Genomic DNA, 21,756 nt, shown 5'->3' with positions numbered 1-21,756 from the left:
GCAACATGGAGCACTGCAAAGCACAGAAAAATCATCTGAAACCTATGGAGTTGCTTAGATGGTGAAGTGCTTCTGCACAAGATGAGGAGCCCACAATGAGAAAGTGCTGGAAATTTTGCTCCATGAACTCATGAAACTGACCTGCAAGGTTCCTTTCCAGAAGAAAACTAAGGAGACCCTTCAGGTATTAAGAACCACACTGTCAAAATAGAGGGGCAAGAGAAAAAGAGAGAACTCAGTGAAGTTATAAAGCTACTTTATATCATGCCGTCTTCTAAACATTCAGAAAAGGTTATACATGAAAATTAATAGCAGGGCTACAGAGATGGTTTAGCTGTTAAGTGCCTGCCTGTGAAGCCTAAAGACCCCAGCTCGAGGCTCGATTCCCCAGGACCCACGTTAGCCAGATGCACAAGGGGGCGCACACATCTGGAATTCGTCTGCAGTGGCTGGAAGCCCTGGCATGCCCATTCTCTTTCTCTCTCTCTGCCTCTTTCTCTGTCTGTCGCTCTCAAATAAATAAATAAAAATAAACCAAAAAAATTTAATAAAAAAGAAAATTAATAGCAAAGACTCAAGCTCAAACCCAATCCAAAGTAACTATGAGGCAAAAAGAAACGAGGAAGCAGATAATAAATATAGTCTGGAAGATATATTAATCTTTTATCTGTTGCCTGATACTGAGTACTGTTTAAAGAAAATAGGCATGGGACATAGCTCAGTTGGGAAAACTACTTACCTGGCATGCACAAAGCTCTGGGTTTTATACCCAGCACCTCACAAACTATGCACAGTGTCACATGCCTACAATTCTAGCACTTGGGAGGTAGAGGCAAGAACATCCAAAGCTCAAGGTCATCCTCAACAACACAGCAAGTTTAAGGCCAACCTGGGATACAGTTAGACTTTGTCTGTAAGAAAGACAAAGGGAAGAAGAGACTGAGGGAGGAAAGAAAAAAGAAAGAAAGGGAAGGAAGAAGGAAGGGAGGGAAGAAGGGAGGAAAGAAAGAATAGAAGGGGCTGGAGAAATGGTTTAGTGGTTAAATTGCTTGCCAGCAAAGCCAAAGGACCCAGGTTCAATTCCTCAGTACCCATGTAAAACCAGGTGCACAAGTTAGCGCTTCATTAGTTAATAATAATTAAATAAATAATTATTTTAATATGTTTTGAAAAGAAAGAGAAGAGAGGCTTGGGTTGGGGGGGGGGGGTGCAGCTCAATGTCTATTGTATTTATTATCTGAAAGGCCCTGGCTTCAATCTCCTGAATCACAAAAGAAAAAGGAGATGTTTATATACTTCCAAGTTTTACAGGCACAAAAGCAAGAAAGATGCTCTCAAGGTTCTGTGCCTATACGCTACCATAGTGGATGGGCTCAGAGTGGGAAGGGCTACATGACAAGGATGGAGTTTATTCTTCTATAACAACTCTTTCTTTAAAACCTCTCAGAAGGAGACAATAACGTGAAACATGCACATACAATCAGTTTTCTCTGATGGTCAGTGCCACCTGCATAGCATGGTGGAGCTTCCTTCTGATCTAGCCAGTACCATGCAGATGTCATGACTATGCCCTACGTTGGGGAAGAAAAAGTTTTATTTTTATAAATAAAATACTTTATTTAAAAAATTTACATAGGGCTGGAGAGATGGCTTAGCGGTTAAGCACTTGCCTATGAAGCCTAAGGACCCCGGTTCGAGGCTCGATTCCCCAGGACCCACGTTAGCCAGATGCACAAGGGGTCGCACGCGTCTGGAGTTCGTTTGCAGTGGCTGGAAGCCCTGGCGTGCCCATTCTCTCTCTCTCTCTCTGTCACTCTCAAATAAATAAATAAAATGAACAAAATGTTAAAAAAAAATTTACATAATCCCTTGCCACCACCTTGCTTTGCACCCCTCCACAGAACTCTACTTTTTTCTCACTCTTTTCTAACAACTCTTATAAAAGCAGCATCAATTTATTTGGTGAAACCAACCTCCATGTACAACCACATCAAAACACAGCAAACAAAAAACCAAAAGACAATCACCATATAAAGTAAGACAAATAACATTCACAAAATGATGCCAATAATCTATAACTTACATAAAAAACAGAAGTAAAGAAAGAAGTAGAAACAGTCATTTCAGAAATAATACTTAATAGTCTAAAATAGATAAAAGGAAGACAAATTTAATAAAAATTAAAGATACACATGATTCCAAAGAAAGTGATAAACACAGATTAGGGACATGGGTCAGTTGTACAGTACTTGCCAAGCATGCACAAGACTCTGGTATGGATCCCCAGTACCACATACACTATGTTAAAGAACCTTACAGTCTGATGTATTAAGAACTCTTAAAGGGGTAGAGGCACGGAAAAATACACTAAAAACTAGAGGAAAACTGTCTTGATGCTTAAAAATAACTGTGAACATGTAAGTTAAAAGAGTGAACCCCATACCTACAAATACTGACCCACAATGACCAATGCCAAGATATATGTTAGTGAAAACAGTAAACACTAAAAATAAAGGGGAGGGGAACTCCGAGTAGCCAGATAAAGTGATAAATAACCTCCAAGGAAAAGAAACTTTTTCAGACTTTTCAATAGCAAAGCTTTATTGCTAAAGAAAACAAAGTGTGTAAGAAACTCAAGAAATACCAATTTGAACCAAAGACTTCCTACTCAGCAAAAATAATTCCAATTATAAAGTGAAAAAACAAATGATTTCAACATGCAGAAATTCAGGGAATATGGTTCCCATGACCAGAAAGTGAGCTTCATGGGCTGGAGAGATGTCTTGGCAGCTATAGCACTTGCCTGCAAAGCCAAAGACCTAGAGTCGATTCCCCAGGACCCACGTAAGCTAGATGCACCAGGTGGCACGTACATTTGGAGTTCATCTGCAGCAGCTGGAGGCTCTGGTGCACCCATTCTCTATCTGCTCACTCGTGCATCGCACACACGCTCTCTCTCTCTCCTTTCTTTCTATCTCTCAAATAAATAAATAAAATAAAATATAGGTTTTTTTTTTTTTAAAGTAGCTTCATCAAGTCACAAGACCAGGGAGAGATAACACATGGAGCATTAAGCATGAAGTTACTTTTAGAACTCGGTGTAAACATGAGCTGAAAACAGAATTATAAACTTTATGCACCAGACATATGTTTCAATAATATACAGCAACTATTTTAAACCTGGAGAAACAGGGAAAGCATACATAAAAACCTGAGGTTGTTTTAAAATCTCTTCTTAGTAATTACAATGGTCATAGTAGTATTGATATTGTTATTCTGAGACCATTCTGTATGTAATCTAGGATGAAATAATTCTAATTCTATCCCTGTGTCCCTGAGAACCAGGAGTCCTGGTGTAGAAAAAAAATGAAAGATGTAATAGAAAACAGGATAAATTAAGCATCCTGAAGTGGAAGTGTCATTTAATTGTAGTTCTACCCATTGGCGAGGCCTCAGAACACCCACCAACACAGTGACAATGACATGGAGAGCCCAGAGGGGCTCCTGGAAAGACTCGGAAGCTTCTTAGGGAAAGGCTCATTCCAGGCTGGGGTGTGGGGATAGATCTTGTCATTTAAAAAAGCAAAGAAAGCCAGGAGCGGTGGTGCATGCCTTTAATACCAGCACTCAGGAGGCAGAGGTAGGAGGATTGCCATGAGTTCGAGGCCACCCTGAGACTCCACAGTGAATTCCAGGTCAGCCTGGGCTAGAGTGAGACCCTACCTCGAAAAAAAGAAAAGAAAAGCAAAGAAGACATGAAGGACTCCTATAGCCAGTTCAAAAGGACTCAGGCCAGTAGCCTACTGCTGGGCATGGGGATGGAGAATGACTGCAAATAGGCACAAATTTTCACTGTGAGATGATGAAAACAATTTAAAATTGGGCTTTAGCAATAATTATACAAGTCCATAAATATAACAAGAGTGAATTGGGTTAGAGAGATGTCTTAGTAGTTAAGGTGTTTGCCAGCAAAGAAAAAGGACCCAGGTTCAATTCCCCAGGACTCACATAAGCCAGAAGAACAACGTGGTGCATGCATATGGAGTTCTTTTACAGTGGCTGAAGGCCCTGAAATGCCTATATTCATTCATTCATATTTTCTGTCTCTCTCTCTCCCTCCCTCCCTCCCTCCCTCCCTCATTCTAGCTCTCTCACAAATAATAAAATAAAATAAAACAATGAACTGAACACTTAAAATGGCTAATTTTACAGCATACAAATTACAACTCAATAAATCCACTTGGGGGCAGAGGGGGTTGTGGAGAGTACAAGACTCACCTGAACTTGAAAAAGATAGCCAGTGCTCAAAAACTGAAAAATGTGGTCTTAACAAAAGGATCATGACACCAAATGAATGAAACCTGTAACATGTTTAAATCCATGAATTCTAAAGTTTTTTAATTTGGTAATTACACATATCTATAGTTACAAAATTGAATTAAATGCATATACACACATGAATACATATAAAACTAGTGCAATCAAAGATAAGAAGGTTGTGAGCTGGAGAGATGGCTTAGCAGTTAAGGCGCTTGCCTGCGATGCCTAAGGTCCCAGGTTTGATTCTCCAGGTCCCATGTAACATGCCAGAGCACAAAGTGGTGCATGCATCTGGAGTTCGTCTGCAGTGGCTAGAGACCCTGGTGTGCCCATTCTTACTCTCTCTATGTCCTTCTCTCAGTCTCTAATAAATAAATAAATAAATAATCTGAAAAAACAAAAACCATTTTAGAAAAAGATAAGTAGGTTGTGTTAACTGACAATTTCCTAGCTGAGGAACTACTACGCTTAACAAGAAGCTTTCACTGGAGGAAACAGTGAGTGAGCACAAGTAGTATCACTTCTTACAACTATATGTGCGTCTACTAGTATCTTCAAATGACTGTCTTGGTCTGTATTTTTTTTGGGGGGGGGGTTGTTTTGTGAGATAGCATATTAGGTATCTAAGGCTAGTTTTTAATTCATTCAATAGCTAAGCCTGGCTTTGAACTTCTAATCCTCCTGCCTCTACCCCCCAAGTGCTTGAGTGGCACCCAAGTGAGTGCCACCACACCTGACTTACAATGAAATGTTTACTTAAAGAAACCCAGGCTGGTATTATGAATCAGTGGGAGAGTGCTTACCTATCGTGCATGAGGCTCTGGGTCCTATACCCAGCACCATACCTACAGACAGAGAGAGAAGGAGACAGAGACAGGAGAGTCACAGGGAGATAGAGGGAGACAGAGAGATAAGACAGACAGACCAACAGACCTAGCTGATTACCTTTAAAGAGTAATAAGAAGCCAATTCATTATTTTAAAAGATAATACGGGCTGGAGAGATGACTTAGCAGTTAGGGCACTTGCCTGTGAAGCCCAAGGACCCATGTTCGACTCTCCAGATCCCATGTAAGCCAGACGCATAAAGTTGAGGTATGTGGGCATGTGTCTGGAGTTCAATTGCAGTGGCTGAGGCCCTGGCATACCAATTCTCTCTTTCTTTCTCTGTCTCTCTCTGTCTCTCTGTCTCTGTCTCTGTCTCTCTCTCTCTCTCTCTCTCTCTCTCTCTCTCTGTATCTGTCACTCTCTCCCAAGCTTTCTCTTTATAAAAAAAAGATAATAAAAAAATCAAGGATTTCCTAATATTCCTTTAAGAATTGTACCAGTGGTTAAGAAAACAGAGGGAACTCTTTATGAAAATATCTCCATTACTAAATGAAAACCATCCAGGTATGGTGGCACACACCTATAATCTCAGCACTTGGTAGGCAGAAGTAGGTGAACTGCCATGAGTTCAAGGCCATCTTGACACTACATAGTGAATTCCAGGTCAGCTTGGGTTACAGCAATACCCTACCTTCAAAAATCAATCAAGAAATAAATGCATAAATGAAAGAAAATTAGACTGCTATGATCTACAATCCTAATAAACACATGGATTCAGCTCTGGAGCATTAACAGCAGCTAGCATGACAGAAGAGGAAGAAGTAGAAATTGGCACCCTCCAGGTGGAGGACAACACCACTATAATGCTTTGCCCTGGGGTGCAAACATGATCTGCCACAGCTGAGGATACAGCCACCACTCTGCAGAAATATAAAGGTCAGAGGCAACCAGTGAACTATGTAATGGGAAGGCAACTGGCAAACTTAAGACTGTGGGAATATCTATAGGCTAAGTGCTCTGTATTCTTCAATGGGTAAGTGGAGCAGATGAGGAGGATGCTGGAAGGGGAAAGGAGACTAGTCAAGTCTTAGAGGATACAAATCCCTCTAAATGGGCAAGGCTGAATTTGGGGTTTGGGGCTGGAGTGATGGCTTAGTGGTTAAGGCACTTACCTGCAAAGCCAAAGGTCTCAGCTTCAATTCCCCAGGACCCACGTAAGCCAGATACACAAGGTGGCACATGAGTCTGGAGTTTGTCTGCAGCAGCTAGAGGCCCTGACACACCCATTCTCTCTCTCTCTCTCTCTCTCTCTCTCTCTTTCCCTCCCTCCCTCCCTCCCTCCCTCTCTCTCTCTCTCTCTCTAGCTCTATTTGCCTCTCTATCTCTCTCAAATAAATTTGGGGTATAAATGTATGGAAGTGCCTACTTTGGAAAGCAAAACAAAGGCTACTTTAGGGAGGGAGTGTGGTGGGAATTAAGATGGGGCACACACATGGGATTGCTAGGATGGGTAGCAAAACTCTAATTCATTATTGCCTAAGGGTAACTCAGTAAGCTACACAGTTGTATTCAGTTGTTTTTTTCTGTTTTCTATTTTACTTCACAATAAAAAAGGTGTTTTTAAATAAGAAAAGTTGTACACTAGTATAAATTGACATAAATACAGCTTAAATTGAAAACATTCATGTGAAAATAAACAATGCTTATTCATTTCCACCTACTATAGTTTAGGCATGGTTCCTACTTCCTATGTTACAAAGAAAACTACCTCATATTTGAAGCACAAAGTAAACACTAGAACTCAAAGAGATTTTCTTGTTGACTTCAAGCCTAAAGACCTCTGAAAGGGGCAATCTTTCTGCTCTTGTGATTCATGGTGACCAGACACTTGCTCACCTACCAGCTAGTCACCTTAATTCACCTCATATTGTACACTTCTAGGAACATGGAATTTTAAAAAAGGAAAGAGGGTTAGAGACATGGCTTAGCAATTAAGGCGCATGCTTATGAAGCCTAAGGTCCCAGAGTCAATTCTCCAGGTCCCACATAAGCCAGATGCACATGGTGGAGCATGCATCTAGAGTTTGTTTGCAGTGGCTAGAGGCCCTGGTGTGCCCATTCTCACTCTCTCTCCCTCTCTCTGTCTCTAATACATAAATAAATAAGTAAAAATAAAATGTTTTCAAAAAGGAAAAGAAAAGAAAAAGCTCTGGTATGTGAAGTATATCTACAAAAGGAAGGGGAAAAAAAATCATTCAGCTCTCCCAGACCATCAACAGATCTCTTCTATTCATTAAGCCCTTTTGAATCCAGCTTAAAAGGTTTGGCTTTCCATTATACATGTTTCCCAAGTGACTAGCGCTGTGGCTGGTGAGAGCTTCTTGTCCCATCCTAGCTGCGAGCACATACACTTCACTACATACTTAACAGGGTACTTTTGGAGCCTTGTAATATACCCCCTTGGCCTTCAAGTGTCTAGAGGTTCCCACGTGACATGATATAGGGCATCTCTTACATGACATGCCCTGTATCTGAAAGTGAAAATTACAGAAATAAGTACAAATGGCCTGCTTCATCTAGACTCTGTGTCATAAAACAAAGTGCCTAGTTCATCAACAGAAGCCTGAGCTGAAATCAAAGCCCTTGAAAAAGCAGCGGGGGGCTGGGGGGGGGAGGTAGACAGAGAAATGGATTATATAACAAACAATATAAACTGGAGATGAGTAAACTGAAATTCAAATGGAACTTAATCACATTGTTCAAACATTTATCTAAAACAAATATGAAAATGGCCTGATTCACTACAATATGATATGAAACCAAGTCTTATTTTACTTTTCTACTCCCTCCATCCCTTTAAGTTTTTCTATATGAATTACAAGAGAAGGAAACTGTGAGCCTGGATGGTGTGATTTTTCTGACACTGCTACCCCCAAGAAGGGGCACCAAGCCATGTACACTTTGAGATGAAGTTTGTGTAGGAATTATTGAAAGGGAACTTATATTAAAAAGGAAGATGAAGATTGGATTCCTTTATCTTCACTGACTTTCTCTTGGTCAGTCTCCCTTGAGTTGAAGGACTCCTGTGTCCTGCTCGTACTGCCCTGGATACTTCTGTCCTTTTGTACTGTGAACTCTCAACTTCGTAACTTATCCTCCATTTCCAGTGTTCTCACATGAGCTGTGTATACAAACAAATGGCTAGTACAGGACTCTCAAGTTCCATCCATCACACTGCTCATGGAAGCCTAGCCCACAACTTCTGTGATGTTTGAGACACACACATCTCCTTAACATTCCCTAGATTTTCTGTGAGAAGGCATACATTCACTCTGGTCAGGACAAGTTCCCAGCCTCCATTTCTTGGGAACATTCACAACAAAACTCCCCTTTCTTGGACACAACTTTGATAGTATGAATTCCTGTATATTTAAATATGAAGTTCTAGCTCCACATCAGCCCCTGCTAAGATCCAGATTCCAGAAACAGAGTTCTAAAACACTCACATTCACCCTCCATTGTAAGAGTGGCTACAAGTAAAGGAAATCCAGAAATACACCAAAGCCAGATGACCTCTACTTAGAAAAATGATGTAGTACTCCAATGCACAAGGCAGAATGCAGACTTCCTCCAATCTCATCCTAGTCTTGGGCACATTATCCAGATAAAGGGTCCTGGCCTGTGGGCCTGGGACTCTGGGCTACAGCAGGAGAATGGTTAGGTATCAGGAAGGAGAGGAAAGGGGCACTCAGCTTGACTTTTTCACCAAAACTCTTCCTAATGAGCCATAGAGAAATATGAGAGCCTATTCAAACATACTTACTGCCTGGTGGATATCAGTCTTCACTTGCTCACTCAATATGCCTTCAAAGACAAAGGAGTCGCCAAACTTCTCAGCCTATGCACAAGATGGAAAATGGAAATCCAGAAAAGGTTAGAGCAACACATTTCACATGTGGCATTTTCTTTGCATGCTACGATAGCAATTCTTCCTGTCCAAATGACCTTGGGTTGTTCCTATGACTTCCCGGAGGTCTCAGAAACAATGTTTTTGCATGTGGCTTCCTCCCGAAACAGGCTAATGTCACTTAGAAAGGCTACGTTTGTTTAAGACTTGCTTAGCTAACAAGACTGCAAGCTGGAAGCATTAGTTACTGAGACCATGACTACCCTGCTGATAGAAACATGTTTCCCTGGATGTCACAATACTTTAGGAAGTATTCCGTATGTGGGAGCTGACACATTCCAGCCTTGTTTCCCTCTGTCCTGATGCTACTATTTAGCTGAAAGACTTGAATGCCACTGTTTGCTGATCCTCTGACACATTCTAGCTGTACTAAGTTGTCAAACGTGTTTATAATTGTCAAATGGACAATTTAAGCACCAGATGAAAATGTATATATATATTTTTTAATTTATTTATTTGAGAGTGACAGACAGAGAGAGAAATAGGCAGAGAGAGAGAGAGAGAGAACGAGAGAGGGAGAGAATGGGCGCGCCAGGGCCTCCAGCCCCTGCAAACAAACTCCAGATGCATGTGCTCCCTTGTGCACCTGGCTTACGTGGGTCCTGGGGAATCAAGCCTCGAACCAAGGTCCTTAGACTTCACAGGCAAGCGCTTAACTGCTAATCCATCTCTCCAGCCCTGAAAATGTATATTTTAACCATTTCATTTAACATTAGTTTCTCAACTCTTCATAAAACTGTTGTGAAATGGGATCCTTTGTTCTTAGCATCTATAACTATATTGCTCTAATTTTCCTACTACATCTCTAACTATCCTGACTCTTCTCCTTAAGCATGGGGCTAGACTTACCGGCCCTGAACACCACTGCTGCTCCTTGAGCTCTGTGCCTGCCTTACCGCCTCTCTTACACTAGACCAGTGGAACTCTGGCTTGCACAGTGAAAATCTGCCCATCAACTATGGCGGTTGATTCCAAAACAGGGAGAAGAGAAATAATACTGGCAACCAGGAAACTTCTTCCAGGCTCATTACTTAACTACAACTAGTTCATGGAATGACTCAAATCTCTCCCTCCAGGCCTAACCTGTCCTTAACTACATGAAATTAACTGATACTAGGATCCCTGTATTTCAGACCTCACAGAGCCACAAGTTCCTTTTCCTGAGTGGAGATGAATCTTTTCCTCAACCTTGATATGCTTTCTATGTTCCCTGGTGACACCACCATGCCACTTACTCAACAAATACATATCAGCCACCTACCACATACCTGATTTGGGATTGTATAGGCTTGGCCTCTATTGTTTGTGGGCTTAAATATGCAGACACTAACAAAATTCAAGCCAAACAAAGGAAGGACAAAATAATTATAATTTCATTTTACTTTGTAAGGTAAAGGGCTTAAGAAAAGCCTCCTGGGGCTGGAGTGATGGCTTAGCAGTTAAGGTACTTGCTTGAAAAACAAAAGGACGTAGGTTCAATTCCCCAGGACCCAGGTAAGCCAGATGCACAAGGTGACGCATGCATCTGGAGTTTGTAGTGGCTAAATTCCCTGGCACTTCCATGTTCTTTCTCTCCCTCTCTCTGCCTCCTTCTCTCTTCCTCTCCCTCTCTTTCTCTCTCTAATAAATAAATAATAAATTTTTTAAAAAAAAGGAAACACCTCCTGGTAGAATTAGCAGAAGGCTTCCAAAGAAAGGATTATGTCAACTACAATGACTCAAGATGGAATATTCTTACAGAAAAAAAAAGGCGGGGGGAGGTGAGGAGTGTTTGGTGCATGCCTTTAATCCTAGCAGCAAAGGTAGGAGGATGACTGTGAGTTTGAGACCAACCTGAAACTACACAGTGAATTCCAGGTCAGTTTGGGCTAGTGTGAGATACCTACCTCAAAAAGGAAAAAAAAAAAAGAGAAGGTTGGGGGGACAGGCAAGGGAGCTGTGATGTACAAGCAACAGAAAACTGCAGGCAAAGCTTAGAAGAGCTTAGGAAAGAATATCTTGCCCTCATAAAATAGAAATAAGACAAAAAGGACCAGAACATGGTGAGAACTTGAAAAGAGAGATGAAAAAATATCTGTAAAGTGCCATAGAAATATAAAGCATTATGTCCAATGCAGAGATCTCAACTATTTTTTCTTATGCTCTCCACTCCTTTGATAACATGGCAAAGTTAAGACTATCTTATCAGAATCAAACATTCAAAAGCACACAATAAAATCAACAGGATTGGGCTGGAGAGATGGCTTAGTGGTTAAGGTGCTTGCTGTGAAGTCTAAGGATCCAGCTTCCATTCTCCAGTTCCCATGTAAGCAAGATGTACAAAGTGGCACATGCATCTGGAGTTCATCTGCAGTGGATAGAGGCCCTGGTGTGCCCATTCTCATTCTTTCTCTCTCTGTCTCTTTCTCACTGTCTCAAATAAATAAATAAAAATAAATCTTTAAAAAAGAATCAACAGTTTCAAAGTGATAGTATTAAAGGAGTGTGCCACAGCCAGGTTATATTTCATAATGTAATTTATCACGTATTGTTATGGATGATAATGAACTAGTATTTAGTTTAAAGCAGCATTTTGACTGCTGTGTTGAATCTTTGCGCTGTTTTCTTCATGATGGGATCCTCCTTGCCAAGGGGTTGTCACCTCCTCTTCATTGGATGACTGAGAGTGGGGGACTTCCACAACAATTGGGATTTTTTTTATTATTATTATTTTGTTTGTTTGTTTGTTTCAAGGTAGGGTCTTGCTGTAGCTCAGGCTGACCTGGAATTCATGTAGTCTCATGGTGGCCTTGAACTCACAGCGATCCTCCTACCTCTGCCTCCCGAGTGCTGGGATTTATTTTATTTCAGGCAAGTTCCATTCTAGCCCAGGCAGACCTTGGAACTTGGTTTTTAGTCCAGGCTAGTCTTGAACTCATGGAGGTTGACCTCGCTCTGTCTCTCAAGTGCTGAAATTAAAGGTTTATGCCATCGTGGAAAAAAAAAAAAAAAAAAGAATCAACAGGATTACTACAACCACTACTTAAATCAAAATAATAAATGCTGGGCACAGTGGTACATGCCTTGAATCCCAGCTCTCACAAGGAGGCTAAGGTAGGAGGACCACCATGAGTTCAAGGTCAGCCTGAGGCTACAGAGTTAACTCAAAGTCAGCCTGAGTTAGAGTAAGACTCTGCCTTGAAAAAAAAACAGAAAAAACACTAATAAAACACACCTGTGCTATTATAGTATGTACTTACTAATTATGCCTTACTAATAGGTCTCATAGTTACATTTCAAAGTGGGGGCTAGTGCAGATAAACACCAGACATTTTCAACAACAATAACATGATTTAAAAATGTATGTGACCAGGTGTGGTAGCGTACACCTTTAATCTTAGCATTTGGAAGGCAGAGGTAAGAGGATTATTGTGAGTTCGAGGCCATCCTGGGACTACAGAGTTTCAGGTCAGCCTGGGCTAGAGTGAGACCCTACACTAAGGAAAAAAAAAATGTCTGGGATGTCTACTAATGACAAAGTCATAGACATGCTACTTTCATAGCTTCTTATTTGTGTCTTAAGTGAAGGAAATGCTAAATCACAAATAAAGACCATTAAGTATCCAGATGCAATGCTTCCCATTCATGTTCTTGCCCTAAACTCTGCTTGTCCTAGACAATCTCCAAGAAGAACTTTGGTCTATGAAATCTTCCTTTAGGACTCTTCTAACTTAAATTACTGAGGAAATTCAACTGAAACAAAAAGAACAGAAATTTTTGCTTAGTACAAATCTCTACAAACAAGATTTACAACTACTTTGTACATTTTAGGAAATTCCAAGGAAATATGACAGTGCAAAACCAAATCTGAATGTTGTTTTGCTTTTGGCATTCACTTCCAAATGAGTTTTTAAAAATATTTTATTCATTTTTATTTATTTATTTGAGAGTGACAGAGAGAGAGAAAGAGGCAGATAGAGAAAGAGAGAATGGGTGCGCCAGGGCCTCCAGCCACTGAAAACTAACTCCAGATGCATGTGCCCCCTTGTGCATCTGGCTAACGTGGGTCCTGGGGAATCAAGTCTTGAACCGGGGTCCTTAGGCTTCACAAGCAAGCACTTAACTGCTAAGCCATTTATCTCTCCAGCCCCCAAATGAGTTTTTAAAATTTTTTAAAAAAAGAGAGATGTTTGGTTCCAAAAAAAAATAAAGACTTTACAAACTGAGAAAAGAAGGGTAGTTTTTTTGTGACGGGAAATAGGAATGGAACATGTTCTTAAAAAAAAAAAAAGTATTCCTCAGACACATTCAGAACCTACATAGGGGTTGCAGAGATGGCTTAGTGGTTAAGTGCTTGCCTGTGAAACCCAAGGACCCCGGTTCGAGGCTTTATTCCCCAGGATGCACAAGGGGGCACATGCGTCTGAAGTTTGTTTGCAGTGGCTGGAGGCCCTGGTGCGCCCATTCTCTCTCTCTCTATCTGCCTCTTTCTGTCTCTCAAATAAATAAATAGAAATAAACAAAAAAAATTTTTCTTTAAACCTAAACAGTTCCATGTCTTTCCTGTGTCCACTTGTAGACCTTTGCTTTGTAATCCAGGAACCAGAAAATAAAGCCTGAGACTACCACAATAGTTTGTGTCTCGTCAAGGCACTGGAATAAAATCACAAAAAATGAAAGGCCACCACACTTCTGCAGCCATCACTTAGGAAATATGTAATGCTTCTGGGACAATCAGACTGCAATTTATTGAGAAGAATGACCTTGCTTTATATGCCATCTGTTCTTTCAAGAAGCCTCATGGCCAGCAGCCCTCTCTAACATCTTAAATAACTACACATATTGCATAACGGGGTCACACTGTCCAGGCTTGAATCCCAGTTCCACCACAATCCAGACCAGCTGTACAATGAAGACAAATCACTTCTTAACCCTCAGTTTGCTCTTTCATGGGTCTACTGTGAGAAATTAGATGATATACATATAGTATCTAACATACTGGTGGGCACAGAGTAAAACTGGTCAATGTTTATGCTTATTAAAGCTTCTTGAATACTCTGGAGAAAAAAAAAACACACAAGTTCACCCTCCTTCCCCCAATCCCCATTACCTCTGTCACATAGCCAGTTGAGTTCACAAACTTCTCAAATGCGGCATTGCTGACTTCATAGGCATCCATGTAGAAGGCATCAACAGTGACTCTCCTCGCAGGTGCTTCCCCATCCTGCTTGATCTGGGGATCATCTGTGCCCATTGTGAACACGCCGGCAGGAATGGGGACCATCTGCAGTGAAACGACAAACACAGGAAGTCAGGCATCAAAACCAGCATGTGCTTGGGTGAGGAGTAAAGTTCCTACCACATAGCAAACATTCACTGCTGGATACCCCATCGTAGAAATCACTGCAAAAGTAGAAAAATCATTCCATACTTCAATAAAAGTAAGTCACAGAAAGAAGTGGAAATTCTTTAGGAAAGTAATCTCTCTAGCTGAAACTCAACATGTTACATATTGTGGAAACAAGTATGGAATAACTCATTATCCAAATGGCTGATAATGAACTACAGAGGCAAGGAAAATATTCCACTTTCTTCTTTTCTTTATACATTTGACATGCTCTCGTTTCTTCTGACTTTTTAAAAATTACATTTATTTTTATCCACACAGGAGTGAGAGGGGTTCCAGGGCCTCTTGCAGCTTCAAACATCAGATGTTTTTGCCACTTTTTGTATCCAGCTTACATGGGTGGTTTGGGAATTGAAACTGGGCTGAAAGGCTTCACAAGCTAGTGCCTTTAACTGCTGGTCCATCTTCCTAGCCCCCATTCCTTGACTTTAAAAAAAAAATGTATGTATTTGTGAGCAGAGACGGAGGGAGGGAGAGAGAATGGGTACAACAGGGTCTTGCACTGCAAATGAACTCCAGATGCATGGACTACTTTGTTCATTTGGCTTTATGTGTGTACTGGGGATCAAACCTGGGTCATTAAGCATTGCAGAAAAGCACCTTAAACTGCTGAGCCACCTCTCCAGTCCCATTCTTTGACTTTTAAAAGCAAATGTGACAATTTCATACATAGTATCTCTACATACCAATTGTATGAATTTTGGCCACAAAGATAATGAATGGGAAGACTTAAAAATCGCTGAAATAGAAAAATCTAAAAACTTTACTACAGCTCACATGGTGGCACATGCCTATAAGAGCAGCATCTGGGAGGCTGAGGCAGGAGGATCAAGCAGGAGGATCATGAGCTCAAGGCCAGCCTGGGCTACAACTGAGAGACTGTTTGAACAAAATAAACATTTACTCAAGGATAATGCTGTATATATTGCTTATGAAAACCCAAATTTCAATTACTTTGTTCCTATCTTCCTTCCCATACACACTCTGAACTCCAGGAGTGGAGAAACTGGAACTAACTTGTTCACCACTGTCCTCTCAGCACCAAACACAGGGTCTGAAGATGCACAGAAAATTTTTAGTTAAAAAGTACAGGTCCTTGGGCTAAGGAGATGGCTCAGGTAGCAAAACGTGTGCAAAAATCCCCAGATCCCCAGCACCCACATAAATGCCAGGTGTGTGATGCATGCCTGTAATTTCAGCGCTCTGGAGGTGGAGACAGCCGGATCCTCAGGACAAATGGACTAACTAAATGGCTCAATTGGTGAGCTCTGCTCAGTGAGACACTGTGTCTCAGTAAGTAAGAGGAAGAGGGATAAAGGGAGACACCAACATTGATCTATGATCTCTACATGCACATCCACTTACACACATATGCCCACATACATACAAGCACACAAACATACACATGTAAAACAAATAACTGCAAAAAATATGACTCACAACTGCGGTGAGATTGCATTTCATACCCACTGATGGCATGATGACAACAAAAGAAATGACAGCAAGTGCTAAGGAAGATTAACAGAAACTGGAACCCTCTGGCAGTGATGGTAGGAGTGGAACATGAAACAGCCACTTTGGAAACTACTCTAGTAATTCCTCAAAAATTATAACCTTACCATATTACCTTGTCTATACTAGGTATTTATATCCAAGAGAAATTAGAAGTGTGCCCACACAAAAATATGTCTGCAAACAAATATTCACAATAGCATGCTATATAACAGGCAAAAAGTAGAAACAACTCAAACAATCATCATCTGATGGTTATATAGCAAAATGTGGTATACCCATAAAATCGAATGCTGCCCAGACATTAAAAGAATGAAGTACTGATTCCTGCTGCAACACAAATGAACCTTAAAAACACTACTCAGGGGCTGGAGAGATGGCTTAGAAGTTAAGGTGCTTGCCTGCAAAGCCTAAAGATCCAGGTTCGATTCCTCAGCACCCATGTAAGCCAGATGCACAGGGTGGCTCATGCATCAGGAGTTTGTTTCCAGTGGCTGGAGGCCCTGTCCTGCCCATATTCATTCTCATTCTCTCTTTCTCCCTGTCTCTCCCTCCCTGCCTCCCTCTCTCTCTCTTTCTCATTTGCCTCTGGGTGAAAGAATCCATTCCCCTAAAGGCCACACATGAATCTACTCATAAAAAAAATATTCAAAATAGGGTAATCCAAAGAGAAAGAAAATAGATTTTTGTTAAACAGGAGCTTCAGGGAGGCAGAAATGGAGAATAAATGCCTAATGTTTGTGGGGTTGTTTTGGCAATGATGAAATGTTCTCAAATTAAGTAGTAATAATAGTTCTGGCTGAACTAAAACAAAATCACTAAATTATAAACATGAAGAGTGAATTACACAGTGTGTGACTCACATATCAATTTTAAAAACAGGCTCTCCATCATACCACCGGCCAGAGCACACTCGGTAAACACCATGTCTAACTTCAACCATGTAAATGAAAACAATTCCTAGACCTCTCAGCACCTGGGGAACTGCTGAGTCTGATCTTAAACAAGAGTTCAACTCAAAAAGGGAAAGTGACATCAAAGAGATAACTAGCTGGAATAAAAAGAAAATATGGTTTAGCAATAAGAACAAAAGAGTGAAAATAAACAGTAATAAAAATTTGAAAAAAATAATGATAAACAAATAAAAGTTAAAACTTTAAAAAAAGAAAAGGATTACTGATACATTTCCTACTGATTCGCATTGCTAGTACTTACTGCCATGTATTTCCCCATGACAAAAGTGTAGTCTTCATTTGATAGGTAACAAGTGCAATTTTGTCCAATGTATCACTATTCCAAGAAGTAATCCTTCACTACTTTTGTTTCCAAATCCCAATATTGATAGGTTACCTAGCCTTACCACTTCTCCTAAATTTTTCCTTCTACTCTCTTCTTCTCTAGCCCCCAATAACTGCAGGAGCCCCACAGATTGTGTCCCTCTTTCTGGTCTCATCCATTCACCTCTCTCGTTTCTACATTCCACCTTCCATCCTATCAGTCACGTCTCAAGTACCTAATTCCCTAGTGAGTTTGCTGAAGATGTCAGCATACATACAGCATAGTCCATCACAGCTGTATCATCAAGTGTGAAAACAATTTAAATATTCGTGAATAGTGTATTGCTTAAACAAACTGCAGACCATCCATAAAATGGAAAATTAAAACATACATTTTTTTAAAAGGAAACAAGAAGGTTTTGCTATATTGGTATGCAAAGATTTTACCTGGAGCTGTAGAAGCAAGCAAGGTGACAATAGCAAGTAAGATGTGCTATCACTGGTAGGAAAGAAGGTTAACAGTGTCACATATTTTTATATATGCTTATATTGGCATGCAGAATTGGTGAAGTAATATGTGGAACACATGCAGTGGTCATCTGATGGGAATATTATTAAATGAAAATTTTCTCATTCTACACCCATACATATTATCTTTTAAATTTGAAGACACTATTAAGCCAGGCGTGGTGGCGCACGCCTTTAATCCCAGCACTCAGGAGGCAGAGGTAGGAGAATCACTATGAGTTCAAGGCCACCCTGAGACTACAGAGTTAATTCCAGGTCAGCCTGGACCAGAGTGAGAACCTACCTTAAAAAACAAAACAAACAAACAACAAAAAAATGAATATTGAGCCGGGCGTGGTGGCGCATGCCTTTAATCCCAGCACTCGGGAGGCAGAGGTAGGAGGATCGCCGTGAGTTCAAGGCCACCCTGAGACTACAGAGTTAATTCCAGGTCAGCCTGGACCAGAGTGAGACCCTACCTCAAAAAAAAAACCAAAAAAAAACCAAAAAAAAACAAAAAAAAAAGAATATTAATGTAGCATTTATTTTTTAAAGGGTGTGGTGGCCCATATCTTTTATTTTTATTTATTTATTTGAGAGTGACAGACAAAAAGGAGGAGAGAGAGAGAGAGAGAGAAAATGGGTGCACCAGGGCTTCCAGGCACTGCAAACGAACTCCAGAAGTGTGCGCCCCCTTGTGCATCTGGCTAACGTGGGTCCTGGGGAATTGAGCCTCCAACCACAGTCCTTAGGCCTCACAGGCAAGCGCTTAACTGCTAAGCCATCTCTCCAGCCCTGTGGCATTTATTTTTTAAAAACTGAAGTATCAACCTGATGATACCTACTTTCCTACTTAAAATTAAGAGTTCCCATCATGTTACAGTGCAAAACACCTGAGTATTAGACCCTAGGTGCTCTCATTTTCTCTCTTCTTTTCTTGCACTTTCATAAGCCTCTTGCTCTGTGTAAATGTTGTCACTGTTAAAGATCACGTCCTTCTCAGGAGGCTCCTCCTGCCTGCATATCCCTCCCTTAGCTGGCTTGGGAACATCACATTTTGATTCCTCTGATGCAAACCTCTATCTATTGTAACCCCCCCCCCACACACACACAGACACAAACACATGTACACATATGTGAAGTATCTTAATTACATGTTTTCACCATATTAGATCTTGGGATCCATGTGGAAACTGAAGACTTCAGACAGAAGTTTCAAGGATAGTCTTAAAAATGGCATTAAAGGGCTGGAGAGATGGCTTAGTGGTTAAGGTGCTTGTCTGCCTGCAAAGCCTAAGGACTCAAGTTTGCTTCCCCAATACCCATGTAAACCAATTGCACAAGGTGGTGCATGTGTCTGCAGCTCATTTGCAGTGGCTGGAGGCCCTGGTCCACCCATTCTCTCTATCTCCTCTGTCTCTCAAACAATTAAATAAAATGTTTTAAAATATGTTTTAAATGATCTTACGTAAGATTTCATAAAGAGTGGGGTACATGCCTGTAACTTCAGACACAGGATAATTATGTGTACAAGGCCAGCCCAGGCTACATAGTGAGAGACTCTGTCTCCAAAACAAGGATTTCACAAAGCACTTAAAGAAAAACCAAAGCAAGTTGTTCCACTAACCAACAAGTGGGTCTTGCTATGAAAACAGCTATATACCCCTTGCCTCAAAAACATGATCCAAAGAAAGCTGTCCACACATTGTACCTCATACATTTCTTAGATCCCTAATGTTTTATCTTCTTTTCCCGCAAGGTGAATACCAACAATGTGGTATCATCGTAACTTGCACTGTGAGCTCTTTCTTTCATTATCCAACAAAGATAGAGCCCAGCATGAGCCAACTTTCCATTCTGGAGGCTTTAGATTAAAATAGCTACAGGGGATCATAATTTCTAATTTATACTAATGACATTTTCTGTCCTGCAAATGTAAAATGTCATTCTAGCAAAATCCTATACATTCAGGTGTTTCACTTGTCACAACCCCAAGTCAAATGTTTAACACCACATTAGGGCTAGAGAGATGGCTCAGAAGTTAAAGTTACCTGTTTGCAAAACCTAATGGCCCAGGTTTGATACCTCAGTACCCATGTAAAGCCAGATGCACAAAGTAACACATGCATCTGTAACTCATTTGCAATGACAAGAGCCCTTGGTACACTCTCTCTCTCTTTTTATCTCTGTCTTCTCCTCCTTCTCTCACTAAGTATTCAAAAATTGAAATACAAAAAACACTTTAATTCTGCTCACATGGAAGGTCCAGAGTCAAGCAATGCCCTGAACCTTGAGTTTAACAGTAAGATGAAGCTCTCCAGTACACCACAGCTGCAAACAGAAGCCTACATGAAGTTCAGAGTGACCCCATTACCACTACAACCATGGTTAGGCAGAGGGCATTGGGTACTTGTACCCACCTGGAACCTACTCCCCAAAAAAGCAACTTCATGGTCTCACTAAACACATGTGGCTCAATTGGAGTTGATGATTCAACTCCATCTCCTGTGAGCAGGCCTGGCCAATCACGGCATTCTTGTGACCACAAAGACTCAACAAGGAATAATAGCTTGTGAGCCAGAGTTCATCTTAGAACTTGTGCTAGAGAACTCTTTTTCTTATCATGTATCAGCTGGAAACAGAGGCAAAACTAAAGAAAGATGACTCAAGTAGGCAGTCAAGGACCTGATGCCCTGGATCCAGCTATGTGGAGGGCCATATATTTTCTTGAACTTCTCAAGCAGAGACCACAAACGTCCCACTCTTGTTTTGGTTATCCTTTTTTGCTTGCTACTGTAAGAATTCTGTCTTGTGCACAAAAATCAATAAACTCACATGCAACTCTTTATTGCTCTTCCTCCATTTCCTTTCCCCCACTTCTTTTGCATAACATAAAGATGTAGCCAATGTCAAGAGATTTCTTGCTCTGGAGATCTGCCTGTAAACTGCTGCACTAGCCATCCATCCATGGCTGATCTAGCCACACCACTCTCTTACTCCACAGACAGATGGTGGAATCACATTCAGTTCCCTCTGGCCCTGAGACTTGATTCCTATAAGCCTAAGGGCCTCATCTGCAAAGTGGAAAACAATGTGCTATACAGGATTCTCGGGAGGATGAAGACAAAAGGATATTTCACAAAAGTTTTTTCTCTTTTTTCTTCCCCTTGTGTGTGTGTGGTGTATATGCATGCATGTTCATGGGGGCACATGTGTATGTGTGGGTGTTTGTGCACATGGGTGCATGTGTGAGGGTCAATGCTCTTCTTCAGCTGCTCTTCACCTTACTTTTTCTTTTTTTTTTAATTTTTATTAGCATTTTCCATGATTATAAAAAAAATATCCCATGGTAATTCCCTCCCTCCCCCGCCCCACACACACTTTCCCCTTGGAAATTCCATTCTCCATCATATTACCTCCCCATTTCAATCATTGTATTTACATATATACAATATCAACCTATTAAGTACCCTCCTCCCTTCCTTTCTCTTCCCTTTATGTCACCTTTTTAACTTACTGGCCTCTGCTACTAAGTAATTTCATTCTCACCACCTTACTTTTTCTTAAGACAGGGCCTCTCACTGAACACAGAGATCACTGATTTAGCTAGACAAGCTAGCCAGAAGACCCTGGGGATCTTCCTGTCTCCACCTCCCCAGCTGCTGGGATTAAAGGAGTGGGCTATACCCAGCATTTCACATGAATCCTCGGGACATGAACTCGGGTCTTCATGCTCAGGTGGCAATAACTTTACCTAATCAGCCATGTCCCTAGCCATGGCTGAAGAAATAGTACAATGGCTAAGGCATTTGCATGCAAAACCTAATGGCCTGGGTTTGAGTCCCCAGTACCCACATAAAGCCAGATGAATCAAGTGACACATGCATGTGAAGTTTGCACCAGCTAGAGGCCCTGGTATGTCCATTCATTCATTCACTCATTATCTCTCCTTTCCTCCCT

General features: G+C 40.9%; 1 protein-coding gene across 2 annotated transcripts in view; it reads right to left on the bottom strand.

Annotated features, from left to right (window-relative positions):
* Positions 1-21,756, bottom strand: part of Sumf1 (sulfatase modifying factor 1) — a 103,997-nt gene that overhangs the window by 79,456 nt on the left and 2,785 nt on the right. For both annotated transcript variants that reach the window (XM_004651492.2, XM_004651493.2), the window contains exons 2-3: positions 14,204-14,377; positions 8,971-9,045 (exon numbers count right to left, since the gene is read on the bottom strand). In XM_004651492.2, coding sequence (XP_004651549.1) covers positions 8,971-9,045; positions 14,204-14,377 — 249 coding nt within the window. The remainder of the gene's footprint in view (positions 1-8,970; positions 9,046-14,203; positions 14,378-21,756) is intronic.

The sequence above is a fragment of the Jaculus jaculus genome, chromosome 14 (genome assembly GCF_020740685.1).
Source record: "Jaculus jaculus isolate mJacJac1 chromosome 14, mJacJac1.mat.Y.cur, whole genome shotgun sequence".
Classification (NCBI taxonomy): domain Eukaryota; kingdom Metazoa; phylum Chordata; class Mammalia; order Rodentia; family Dipodidae; genus Jaculus; species Jaculus jaculus.
This window is presented reverse-complemented; position numbering and strand designations above follow the sequence as displayed.